This window comes from Vicugna pacos, chromosome 18 (assembly GCF_048564905.1).
Source record: "Vicugna pacos chromosome 18, VicPac4, whole genome shotgun sequence".
In the NCBI taxonomy this organism is placed as follows: domain Eukaryota; kingdom Metazoa; phylum Chordata; class Mammalia; order Artiodactyla; family Camelidae; genus Vicugna; species Vicugna pacos.
The window spans coordinates 21,881,462-21,895,345 of NC_133004.1; the positions used below are offsets into that span (position 1 = coordinate 21,881,462).

The 13,884-nt window shown below is 40.0% G+C and overlaps 1 protein-coding gene across 2 annotated transcripts in view; it reads right to left on the reverse strand.

The window, feature by feature from the left end:
• CREBBP (CREB binding protein) overlaps positions 1 to 13,884 on the reverse strand; it is a 116,920-nt gene that overhangs the window by 86,810 nt on the left and 16,226 nt on the right. For both annotated transcript variants that reach the window (XM_072942584.1, XM_072942582.1), the window contains exon 2: positions 7,629 to 8,341. In XM_072942584.1, the coding sequence (XP_072798685.1) occupies positions 7,629 to 8,341 (713 nt within the window). The remainder of the gene's footprint in view (positions 1 to 7,628; positions 8,342 to 13,884) is intronic.

The window sequence follows — 13,884 nt, forward strand, 5'->3', positions numbered from 1 at the left end:
ACCAGATTGCTTAATATTTTTACTAAATACCTGTGCCTAAAGGAGCTATAAAATCACCCCATAGCACCCTATTAATTCAAAGCTTTCAGTCTTATCATTCTATAAACTGACCATTTATTTCCATTGTGATCTTTAAAAAAAAAAAGCCAAATTAGGATTTACTTAAGAAAAAAGTCTTTATTTTCTTTGCATTTCAAGGATCAGATGTTATTACATAAAAAAAGAAAAATATTAGACAAATGTACAGTATTATTTCTCTTTGCTGTTAAATTTTAGACATTTCCAATTATCATTCCAAAATAGGGAAGGTGAGTCGCTCATTCCTTCAAGAGCCAATCTGGCTCTACAATTTCTTACTGACTATATGCTGTTAATCCTTCTTCAGCAAACTGCCTCTCAGGGTGTGGTCCTGGACCAGCAAAATTAGGGTCACCTGGGAACTGGCAAGAAATGTAAATTCTCAGGTCCCACCCCATACCTACTGAATCAGGAACTCTGGGGAGGGACCAGCTCTCCAGGGTAACAAGCCTGCAGTGACTGTGCTGGAATCTCAAGTCTGAGAACCACTGCTTTATCCTATCTGACCAAAATGTTGGTTCACTGGGTCCAGGGGCTCCGGATCTAAATCAAAACCTTTACCCCTCAGGGAGAGAGCTCCAGGGAAAGCCAGCTCCCCAGTTTTTGACCACTTTCTTAAAAAAAGAAGGATATTCCAAAGAACGTATTAAAAATAAGCCCTAATCTAACCTCACATGAAGAAGGCTTACCCATATAAACTATTTTGGTCCCATGTTTCCAATTCATTACTTACAAGAAAAGACTGAAAATATTTCTAAGGCGGTGAAAGCATTTATCAACCTTAGAATTAGAAAGACTCTGGACCTCTTGGCCAGATACATCTCATTACCTTCCTTTTCCTACCAGTGTCTGGCCAGCTCTGCCACCTTCTCTGTGCAGAGCAACAGCTCTTAACACCTCTAGAAGAACTTGAGTTGGCTTCCAATTCCCACTTATATTTATTTTTAAATATCCTTTTTACTTTCCCTCTAAAAGACAAGTGTTTGGGTTATTTTCAGTAGAAAACTAGAATATACTACCAAAAGGATAACATCTCAGGTTTCCTACCATTGAAAGGGAAGCACAAAGGATGGAGGAATGAAGGGAAGTTGAGTAACGTCCCAAGATAACACAACAGAGCCAGGGTTGGATCCCACATGGTCTGGCTAAGGGTCTCTTAATCACTAACCTGTGCAGCCTGTTCTTGGATCAGTCTTACAATCTATATTTTAATAGAACTTCTTTTTATCTAGGCTTTAAAATGAATTAACTTACAGTCGTGCAAAAATTGTTATAATTTTAGACTTTCCCAAGGTATGTGATTATAATCACTTTTTCATTCCTAATTTCATGTGATTCTTAAAGGAAATATTTAAAATAGAAAACATAAGCCATTTCAACAAGGTGGCAATAATGTTAAAAAGGCACGATATGACTTAAAAACAAAAATGAAAAAATTTCTCCCCTCCATTCTGTGTGCCTCCATTTCTTAATCTGTAACACGGGAATAATACATAGTACCCACTTTATATTTTTTTAGTGAAAAATGAAAGTTAAATATTTTGAGTTTTTCCTCAGAATAAAAATAAATTTAGACTTTTCTAAAAGAAAAATATATTGACTCAAGAGACTAGCAGTCTAAAAGGGCCAATATCTATAGAAAACAGTGGAAGTATTGTCAAAGAGCTTAAGTCACTCTCTAGGGAAAAAGCTTCAGGCCCATAAAGTACAGATGAAATTTCTTAATTCTTCCAAGCATTCAAATTCAAGTTCATATTCATTCAAAATCATTCAAATTCAAAACTGTTTCAGTAAATAAATGTAAACAGCTTCCAAACTCTGACCACATTAACACAACCCTGATACCAAAACCTGACAAAACACAAAAAAGAACTACAGATCAAGCTCACTGTTGATTAGTGAGAAGCAAAAATTCTAGTTGCTAGCAAATAAAAATTTAGCAAACATTAACTTTCAATTTCATAATTAGAGAAATAATTCAACTGGATGTTAGGAAACCTACTGAGATAAACTGTCACATAAATAAAACAAAAGGGAAAGATCACAGCATAATCACTATTGATGTCAAAAGGGAACTAGATAAAACCCAACACCTAATAAATGAGGAATAGACTATGCCCCAATTTAACAAGACTCAAAAACCAAAGCCCACATTATACTTAATAATAAAACACCACATACGTCTCTATTTAAGTCAGATACAAGACAAGGATGCTGAAGAGCATAAACATTGTTAGAAATACTGGCAAGGAGAAGACAAAAGTATCAGTAATGCAAAAAGGTAACTGTCTACTAGGAAAACCCCAGAGAAGCACCTGAAAAAGTATTAGAGTAAATAAGAGAATTCCATAAAATGGACAGATTACCAAAGTGACATATATATACCAAAATGTTTCCTATACTAAAACGAACAGTCACCTAGCTAACGCAATGAACAACTCATCTATATAGCAACGATTGGTCCATTAACACAGTCAGAAACAAACTTCAGATAAAAGGTGTATTACTCATACAGAGAAAACTACAGTATGCTTCTGAGCAACATTAGACTCCATAAAAAGATAAAACTTGTATGTACAAGGTAAGACAATTCAGGAAGCCACAAAACTATTAAAATGTCAAATTCTTCCTTAAATAATTTATAAAGTTCAATACAACCCCAATCAAATTCCAACTTTTGTTTGTTTTTAAGAATTTGAAAAATAGTCCTACAGTTTATCTGGAACAGAGGTTCTCAACCCTAGCTACCATGGAAATCATCCGAGGAACTATAAACTATTAATGCTCATGCCATGCCCCAGAGATTTTGACTTAATTGTTTTGCAGGGGGGATGAAGTATTACATTAAAAAAAAACCAACAAACAAACAAAAAACTGCCCAGGTAATTTTGATGTGCAGACACAGTTAAGAACTACATTATCTAGAAGAGTATCTTATAAGGAAAGCGAAGAAAATACTGGATTCTTGACAAAGAATAAAGGGCAACTAGCTCCATCAGATATTAAAATCATACAGCTAGGATAGCTAAGTTTCCAGCACAGAACAAATAAAGACCTGTGAAACAAAAGAAAGAAGTCCAGAATTAGACCCCAACCCTGCATATGTGAAAAATAAATGTCACATCCATGGGAAAAAAAAAAAAAGCTGGATTAGTAATATCTAAATAAATGGTACTGGGATAACTATAATTTGAGAAAAAAATGTACAGCTAAATCTCTGTATCTCACTCAAGTCAAAATAAATTCTGAGTTAAAGACACAAGGCATAGGGGAAAGAATACAGGAGAATATTTCATAATTTTGGAACACAGAAAGCATTTCTAAACATGACATAAAACCCAAAAGCCATAAAGAAAGAAATGGGTAAATCTGTTTCTATAAAAACTGAAAACATCCATTTAAAAATACCAGTTACCATATTATAAATCTATGTGGCCATTCTCCTGGTAAAACAGACTTAAACAAATAAAAAAGGGGGGAAATTTTTCATTCATTAAAAGACTTTGGCTTTTAATATACAAAGAGTATTAAGAATACAAACCAACAAGAAAAAATGGGAAACAATGTGAGGAAAACTGACGGGGAAATGTGAGCAACAGCAAAATACAAATGCCCATGAATTAATGAAAAGACATTATGCCTACAAGACAATTTCCCTAAGAGAATGGCAAATCAGTACTGGTGAGAATGTGGGGCACAGGAGCTCACTCGACGTCAATGCAGGTGTAATATGCACAATGTTTTTGGAGAGTATTTGGCAATATCTATGCTTGTTAAAAATGTCAATATCCTTTCAGCCAAAAATTTCACCCCCAAGAATTTACCCAGCAGATACACTCAGCTGTACAAAGGGGTATATATAAATTAAATGTCGTCAAATCTGCAAAACGTTGGAAACAATCTAAATGTACAGCCATTTGGGTACTAGTCCTATAAATTAAAAGATGAAGCCAAATCAGGACTACTACTATACCATAACTAGTAAGAAGGACTGAGAGCTCTATCTGACATCCAACTTCCGTTATTAAGGGGCAGAAAGGAGGTGCATGTATACGTTGACACGTGATGTGGCAGGCGGGGGAGGAGGAGAGCGAGAGAGGGCAAGGTTATGCTATACTACTCTCTTATGCTTAGGCGTGATACCTACAGACACACACACGTGCACACACACACCCCTACCTCTCTATGCCTCTATATACACAGATCATCTCTAGCAGGACAATAAGAAATAGCAACTGCCTTTCAGGAAAGAATTTGGGAGACGCAAAGGTCAAAAATTAAGGGAGATTAAATTTTCAGTTCTTACTGTTAGTGATTTTTTTTAATTTGCCTGTTTGTTGTTAAACCATGTGCATGATTACTTTCTAAAAACAAAACTTTTAACCAAAGTCTTCAACCCAGTAACCTCATTTTTCTTAATTTATCCCATGAGATGAGCTAAAACCTTAAAAACCCAACTTGGATAATTTTCATCCTCTTCTTAGCAAAACTTTTTCCTTTTACAATTTATATCTTATTTTCAATGTTTGTGGTTTAATAAAATATTTTATCCTTGTGTTTAAAAAAAAAATTAGCCCACGAGGCACGTGGATGTGCCTACACAAGGATATATTCACTGCAGCAGTGTTTGTACCAATGAAAAATTGGAAACAGTCCAAATGTTCATCACCAGAGGGGTACAGAAATTACAATGCATCGTGAAGTGCAATGCTTTGCTACCAGTAGGAAAAAAGGAAAAATCTGTGTGCACTGACATGTTAAGGCATCTAGAGTATACTGTTACGTAAAACATCAAGTTGCTTATGTAATATGATTCCATTTCGTATTAAAAGAGAATGTGTGTTAATATATCTGTATAGAAGTGGTTATCTGTAAAGAGGGCTGTTCTTTTTTTACTCTTTGAATTATTTTATGGGCAATTTGTATTTCCTTTGTAATAATAATTTTAAAAACAAAATTACTTTTTAAAAAAGTTTCTTTTCCCCTTTGTGCATTTTAAAATCTTATTTGGCTTAAAATGAACTTGTCTCTTGCTCCTACTATTTGTCCACCACTATTAGTTCTTTTGTCCCAACCAAAGGCCATGACAACATTTCAAGAATGCCAGCCCCTCCTTCGCCATCGGCCTCTTTGGGATACCTACAGGGAACAGAGGTGGCTGCCCACAACACTAATGTGGCTTACTTTCCAGAGTGAACACTCACTAAGTACTGTCTGAAAGAAAAATTACCCTGTACAAAGGAATGAAAAACCTGGGAAGACAGAGGAACATGGAGCGAAAAGACATTATCGGCAAAGCCCAGACAGCAGGAAGCTCCCAGAACAAAACAAACAAACAAACAAACAAGCAAAACAGCCAGATTCTTCAAAAAATAAATTGTAAGGATTCTAGAGATGTAGTTTTTTTTTTTTAGTAGATTCTTTGGCGGGGATAGGTGATTAAGTTTATTTATTTATTTTTAATGGAAGTACCGGCGATTGAACCCAGGACCTCATGCATGCTAGGCACACACTCTACCACTGAGCTATATACCCTCTCCCTTTAATACATTCTTAAGAGCCATATCAACTAAACAAAATATAGGTTGTTCAGATTTTGGAAAAAAAATCTGTAATAACAAATCATGACATATGCAACCATGGGAAATGAGAACATCTGGTGGACACTGAAAACATGAGGAAAACTTTCACTTACTTACACGTATGCCAAGTCTAACTCCTAGGGTATGTATATATACACAATGGCTCTCCAAGTGTGGCTGAGGGGCTCAGACCCTTTTAGGGGTCAAAAGTCAAAATTATCTTCATAAAATACTAAGATATTTGCCTTTTTTTGCTTTCATTCTCTCACAAGAACAGAGGAGTTTTCCAGAGGCTCTGTGGCATGTGGTATCACTGTGCTTAAAGGCTTGTGCTTCCATTTTAAAATTCTGTTTTAGTATTTAATGTGGCAAATGTTGACAGATATAATTCGCATTTTAAAGAAATCTCCTTGGGGCCCTCAATAATTTTTAAGATTATTCAGGTGTCCTATGTCTATTTTTGCATATGACTTAAATTCTCCAAAATAGTTTTTTGTAAATGTGACAATGAGTGTGTATATGTCCATGAATGACTGAAAAATTGTGCTGAACACTGGAATTTGACACAACATTGTAAAATGATTATAAATCAATAAAAAATGTTAAAAAAATAGTTTTTTGTAACTAGGTGGCATGGAGTAGAGTGATGAATAAATTAGGAAAGAACAAACATCAATCTATCCATAAACCCTAAACCCATAGAAATCTCTTCTCAACCCAATTCCAAAAGGCACATGCACACACAGACCCTGCTTCAAACAATTAAAATGGAAATTAAAATTAAAATTTAGACAACTAAAATTAAAGTTCACATTTCCCCTTAATAACACTTCAAAACAGGGTAAATGCAATTTTAATGTCTGGAATTACTTCATTTTCATTTCTTAAAAGAAAAAAGAAAATCTTCTTACCTAAATCAGCCACAGGGTTCATGGCTCTTACCTAATGCTCACGTCAACCTTGTGGGGAAACCATGCTCTCCTCTTGTTTCTCCCTCTCTCATATTTGGGACTAATCAAATCCACAGAACAGCCCAAGCTGTTTCACTGTTCTAGAATTTGCTGCATTAGATACTGCCTGAAACAGGGGCACCAAAGGCTGCAGCTGAGAAGCCTCTGTCTCAGCGCGTCCTGGTGTTTGGCCCTTTGGTGGGGTCAGCCCACACACTCATTCCCTGGTCAACTCTCATTCTCCCATTGCTCTCCTATTGCCCTCAGCATCTGCCTTCCTCTTCTCCACATCCAGTTCCTACACTACGCACCACTTGCAAGACTCCTCCCTGGAGCAGAGGTCTCAGCCCTGCTTGGGCCTCACGCACCTAGAGTCTGTAGCTCTGCACTTCTAGCAAGCTCCCGGGTGACGCTGATGCTGCTGGTCCAGGGACCCCACCTTGAGAACCACCACTCTGAGTTTCTTCTGGGACTTGTGGGCCTGAGCTGCCCCTGGCTCTGCCATGCCACCTCTTCCGTTAACTACCCTGGCAGGTAGCTGACCAGCGTGGAACCCAGCTTCTTCGCTGGTAAACTGGAGACTGTAAGCACAAACACTTTACTAGTTGGTTGTAAAAAGAGTAGGGCATACAGAGTAAGAACTTGGTCAGCTGGGAGAAGTGGAGGTAAAAAGCCTTTACTGGATTCACAGATGCAAGCAAAAGCTGATTCCCAGCAGAAGCTGCCTCTTTCAGCCATGTGGTCCTATTTTCACACTTTCCTCAGAGGCTGAAAACTGGCTGTCACTCCAAACTCATTCCCTATTTTTCAACTGTCTGACGTGCAGGCTATCCTACCATTGACTTCTTTAAGAATTCCCATTTTAAAGACACGGGGCAGAGATCTGCATCCTGGAAAGAAGGGCTCTCAATACCAAACTCATCTCTTACAAGCGGGAGGGGCAGGAGGAAAGCCTGAAGGAGGAGAGGAATGTACCCCCGGTCAGCAGGAAGCAGTCAAAGCACTGGAGCTCACTTACCTTGGTCATGCCTCCGGCCTGAGCTGTGTTCAGTCCCGCATGACTGGTCATTTGTGGCGAAACCTGTGTTAATGTCTCGGCCAGCACACTGCTCGTGGCCCCCTGCATGGCCGGAGCAGGGTATGGCATTCCAGCTCCCCTTCCTCTACCAGCAGCCCCAAGAGATCCATTCATGACTTGCGCCTGCCCTTGCTGGGCCTGGTTCATCAAACTATGGCCAGAGTTGCTATTGAGGAGGCCTGGATGGGTCTGGTTAAAGTTAGCATTCATGCAGATCCCAGGTCCCGTCTGTGATGTGGCAGGGCTGCTGGTCACCAGCCCCACTTGCTTTTGTGCTTGCGGATTCAGTGCTTGGGAAGCAGGGGGAGTGGGCCCGGAGGTGCTGGCTGCCTGTTTAGGCAGGGTAGGGGCTGAAGAATCTCCCTGGTTCAGAGGGCTCTTGCCCATGGCACCCAGACCGGCCATAGTCGCACTGTTCGGCTGCCCTTGGGCCTGGCCTCCAAGGCCTTGCTGCACAGGACTGCTGGCGCTCACATTTCCTATTCCTGGGTTGATGTTAGAGCTGCTGCCTCCTCGTAGAAGCTCTGACAGTTGTTTATGTTTGGAAGCAGCATCTGGAACAAGGTTCCCACTGTTTAAAAGGCCTAATTCTCCTCCATTGGGGATCAGCTCATCAGGAAGATCATTTTCCAAGTCAAACAATGATCCAAAATCTAGAAATCAAACAGAAATGGAAATGAGAAACTAAGTAACTATAATAGCTCACCAACTATCACATGTTACTATGATCTTAACCTAAAGGGGCATTTAACACGGAACACCAGATGTCTTAAGAGTAATGACAAAGTGATTTGAAAGTTCATTCAGGAAAATAAAACAGGAAGAATATTTTTCAAATTCTGAAGAAGGGAACGTTGAATAGAGATGAGAGGAAGACTAAGAGAACAGATTTGATTGTATACTCTAAATATTAAATAGTGTGGTATAAGGCAAACACAGATGTACAAGTTAAAGGAAAATAACAGAAAGTTAAATTCACTGAATTATGATGTTAAAATGCTTTTAAGAATGCATGTGTGTAAAAAAGTAACTGGGCATCAGGTTAGTGAGTAGCAATTTGGGGACATTAAAGCTTAACTTTAAGTGATTATGTATTTAAAAGGCAAATTATCAAAAAAAAAACCCAAACAACAACCCCCCCCCCGACCACCACCAAAACTAGCCTTAATAGAAAATGAGATTTCTCAAAGTGTTAAAGCTACAGGAAATAAAAATAAAGACATACACAGAAACTAAAAATAGTTAGAAGTAAAGGAAAATACTTGAATTATACAGAAGGGGTTAAAATCAATCTCAACGAAAGATGTGAAGCTCACTGACTTCCAGGAATAAACATACTAAGGACATAAGCAGGCAAGTATCACAAAGGAGGATAAAGCAGTAAACAAAATAGACCCTTCCTGGTAATCAGACATGAAAATTGAAGCCACTCTTTTTTTCTGGTCCCTCTCAGAGTAACGCTTCTCTAATGAGGCCTACATATGTCATCTCTAGTCCCTCACTGACCATGCATTGTTCAACCCACAACAACCTGGCTATGTGTGCATGTGCAAAGCACAAGTATGTAGAAATATATTCATCACAGAATGATCTGTAACATCAAAACAAGTGCAAACAATACCCAGAGGCAGTTTACCTAGTGGTCATTGCAGACTCTAGGCCCAGACTGTCTGCATTTGAACACCAGCTCTGCTTCTAGCTCCTCACTTATTAGCTGTGTGTCCTTGGGTAAGTCACTTAGACTTTTGTTGTTGTTGTTGTTGTTGTTGTTGTTGTTGTTGTTGTTGTTGTTGTTTTTAATGAAGGTACTGGGGATTGAACCCAGGACCTTGTGCATGTTGGATGTGCACTCTACCACTGAGCTATACCCACTGCCCCCATACTTAAGACTTTCTGTGCCTCAGTTCCCTCATCTGGAAACTGGGAGTGATAACGGCTGCTACACCTCAGAGGGCTGCTGTGAGGACTAAATGAGTTAACAGATGTAAAGTACTTCAAAAGTGCCTGTGGGTGGGAAGTGCTCAGGATGTATTGGCTATTATTACTGCTGTTATCCAACAACAGAGGTTTACTAAATTGCTGCCTAATACTATAAAATATTATATATTTATTAAAATAATTATAAAGACTGTAGAAATATAGGAAAACTTATGTAAAAACATGCAAATGCAAACTGTACACAAAATGGTACAGAGTATGATTAGAACTAAATTATGTGCATGTGGGCAGTAGCTGGAAAGCAACTTGCCAAAAACAGAGTCATACTGGTAAAATGTTGGGGTGACGTGTGTATGTGCCTTTTTAAAAAAATCTAACACAGCCAGCACATTGGCATCCCATCCCCACTTTTCGAAAATTGAAAATTGTTTTCTCCATGGTGCAGACCCTCATGACGGCTTCCCCGACAACCCCCTCAGCTGGCTACCCTGGGTGTTCCTTTCAGGAAGGGTCCTAGCCAAGCAGCAAGAACCACCACAATCACCTTCCCTTTGCAGGTGACACAATCCCAGCAGCTAAAAGAACTGAAGGCAAGGTGGCCAAGACCATTCTGGAAAAGGTTTTCCTTCCTAATTGTAAGGCATAAAGAGATGTTCCTTTCCTTCACTAGACTTCATCCTGGAACTGTGGTGACCCTCTTCAATCAGGAGGAGACGCGGCTCACATACTAAGGATGGCTACGGCAAAACATACTCCTGTGTCTGTGAAGCCATCTCTAGGCTGAATTATCCAACCCTGGGAGCTCTCCTATCTTCAGATTTCTTGTCACAAGAGAAAATACAGTCCCTATCATTTAAGCCATGCTAGCTGGAGTTTTACGGAACTTGCAGCTAAAGGCATCTTGGTATCTCCATCGTGTCTGCAGATGAAGTTCAAGCTCTTCATATGGCACCTGAGGCCCTCAGTGTGCAGCCCCTGCTCCCTTCCCAGCCCTGCTTCCCCTGTACCTCCCGATGTACGCTACCTTCCAGCCATAACACAGCCAGCTGTCCCACGGTCAGCAATCTTTCTTGGAGATGCGCTCTCTCTCAGTCTAGAAAATCCCATGTCCAGCCCTCCCTCAAATGAAACGGTGACTAAGGAGACCTTCTATAGGGCACCCCTGCAGAACTGACTAGTCTCTCCCTTCAGCCTCCCAAGTTCTCAGTACATACATGCCTCATACACCACCTCTAACAAATACCTACGTCTTCCTGCTTGACTGTAAGGAATTACATACTTCTTGCAAGTGGATACACACACTCTGTTTTGCCCGTGAGAGTAGATGCAGACAGTATGAGCCTTTCCTCCCAAGTGTTTCACTATGTGCCTCCTAAGGACACCCTTTACACAAACACGGTACATTTATCAAATTCAGGAAATTTACCATTGATACAATACTTAACGTACTGATTGTCCTTATTCAAATCTGGCCAGTTGTCCCAATAACGCCCTTTATCACGTTTATTTTTCCTGATCCAAAATTCAATTCAGGATCCCAGTACACTGAGCTGTCATGTCTTTGTCTTTTATTTTATTCTACAAAGGTTCTTCAGACTGTCTTTCATAACTCTACAATTTTTGTAGAATGTCCCTCAATTTGGGGTTGCTTCCTCATGGTTACAAGACACTTAATTATGAAAAGACAACAGACTTGACTCCTGGATACAGCAGCCAGCTCGGAGAGAACCAGGGCTTGCTACTGGCAATGACCCAGCTTCTGTATTTCCACGTGGCTTTGTGTGTTCCATTCCGCAGCTTTTATCCTATTGTATTGTCCTGAATCTGGAGGTTCACTGAGGTCTCCAGATACAAAGGCCACATGAAATAAAGCAAGAACAACCTTCAAACATAACTAACATTTTTGTTTGTTGACTTCCAGGTTCTGTCCACATATACACATGTTTTTGTCCAGCATTCTTTTTTTTTTTAAATCAGCATTGTGTATATATTTAACGCAATGCTTCTTGGCCTATGAACGTAAAAATGAAACTTCATCTATATCAGAAAATGGAAGCCATCATGCTGGAGATCAGGTTTCCTTCCTATTTGCCGCGGAGGGGATGAAGAGCTGGTGTCAAGCACTGTAAACCAGAAGGAACTGAGCTCCAAATACTTCACATTAAAAGTTTGGAAGACCTGCTGACACTCCCTTGACTGGCTCTTCCAAGTGTCCTGAAGAAGCACTTTTCCTAGGAGAGGGGAGACAGGCCAGAACAATAGCAGGCAAAGCCAGAAAAACACTTAAATACAGCAGGGTCCAAGCCAGGGTCCCTAGTCCAGTACAGGAACTGGAACCGGAAATGGCAAAATAACACTTGGAAGTGAAACACATGAGTTCAAATCCTGGTGGAATCAATCAGCTGTGTCCTTGGGCAAACTCTGTCTTAACAGCCTCAACTGTAGAGCAGGGACAACAGTATCACAGAGCAACTGATGAATGCAGGAACGGAGAGTTTTGTGCCACAGACACGGCTGTTTTCTTCTGTCCCGCACAAAAACTTTCTTATCTTTAAAAATTCACCCACCATGCTGCCACTCTCAAATTTATCTGTTCTCTTTTATGGTTTACTCTCATTACTCTTGTCCAAATGCACGTGCAACTTTTCTGGTTGTAGCAGGGCATTATGTCTTGGGCTCATTTTTGGATTTTACTGGTCTGCCACATTTTGTCCATCTTGACCACTCTTTCTCATCCTGTTTCAGTCCAAGTACATCTCACAGCTCTTTGGGTGCAAAAAGGGTTGACTAATTCTGCTATGTCCTCACCTACCAGTCCAAACACATACGAACATGTAGACAACCACACATACAAGATACAGCTTTTTTAAAAGACAAGAGGGGCTGCATAGGGCTTGCGGAAGGCATATCCATACCCACGCCATCACCCTTTTTCTCACCATTACTGTCAATTTTCCCTTCTTTCTAGTTGACAAAGGAGATTGAAGCAGGAAAGCTGGGCTATTGCAATATAACACAGCTATGCTTTCTACACACCAAGTGTCCCAACACATAGGTTGGGCAATACCAATCTGAATCATCGGAAGTTCTAAAATTCAAGACTGAATGCCACCACTTCCAATCCCAGGTAAATTTCCTTCTCTCCATCAAGTTACCAGTGGTTGGACTCAGGAGAGAGCAAAGCTGAGGCTGAGTAAGATTTGCAGACACCCCGCTTCCAGGGGTTCACCTTTAGCAGGAAACAAGCCCCTCACACACAAACAGCAAACGGCCTGTCAAACTTTCACAGCCAGGAACAGGAATGTTCTCTCTCTGGAGGCCTCCTGGCTGCCACCCAGGACCTTGAGCCCCCTTCAATTAGCTGACCTGAGGAAAGCTACAAGCCCCCAGTCTCTATCACACTCATACAAGGATGGGGCGCCCACAGCAGCAGCTAAGGAGGGAAAAAGTCACCAAACTCAGCCTGCCTCAGGAACAGAAGGTCTTCACTGCACAGACCACAAGGGCCGTTCCCCTTCTAGACTATACACTGAAACCTCGTTCCAAGGGACAACCACTTCTAAACACTCAAAGACAAATGGAATCCAATCCCACACTTGCTGTAAGACCCACTCTTATTCATCATTATCAGCAGTATTTCACCTTAAACAAGGGATGAACTATTATCAAGTAAACTAAAAAAGGCTTTCCATTTTACATAATCAAATACCTGGCAAGTGACTAACCACTACTGTCCAGCCAGCCAATAACATCTGAAAACAGTTTTGTTTGAAGAGATTTTTTTTCAAATGCATCAGCTAAACAAATCATCCAGAAAACACATCTTCCCTCAGGTTTTCTAAATTCTCCTCTTTCTATCATAGTACCTTATCTGCTCCTCTGAATTACATCCAGAGCCCCAAATTCTCTGTATTAATAGAACTGATTTTTCTGTCAAAACATGTACAAACCAGTTTCTCACATTCTGTATTGGCCAGAAGGATGAACTCTCCCACACTCTACAGACATACTACCAATTTCCTGTTATAACTCACGAGGTTGTAAGGACCATGAAAGCAGAGAGCCTGTCTACCCAGCACCTACCACACAATGCTTAGCATGTATGAGGCCCTCAACAAACATCAGTATGAATGAGTGAATGAATCACAGTTACAGAGGATACACATTATCAATTTTAACAAGTTACTTGTCTAGCCAAAGATATCAAGTAGTAATCTTAACATTTATTACCACTTTCTTAAAACAGAAACAAAGAGAA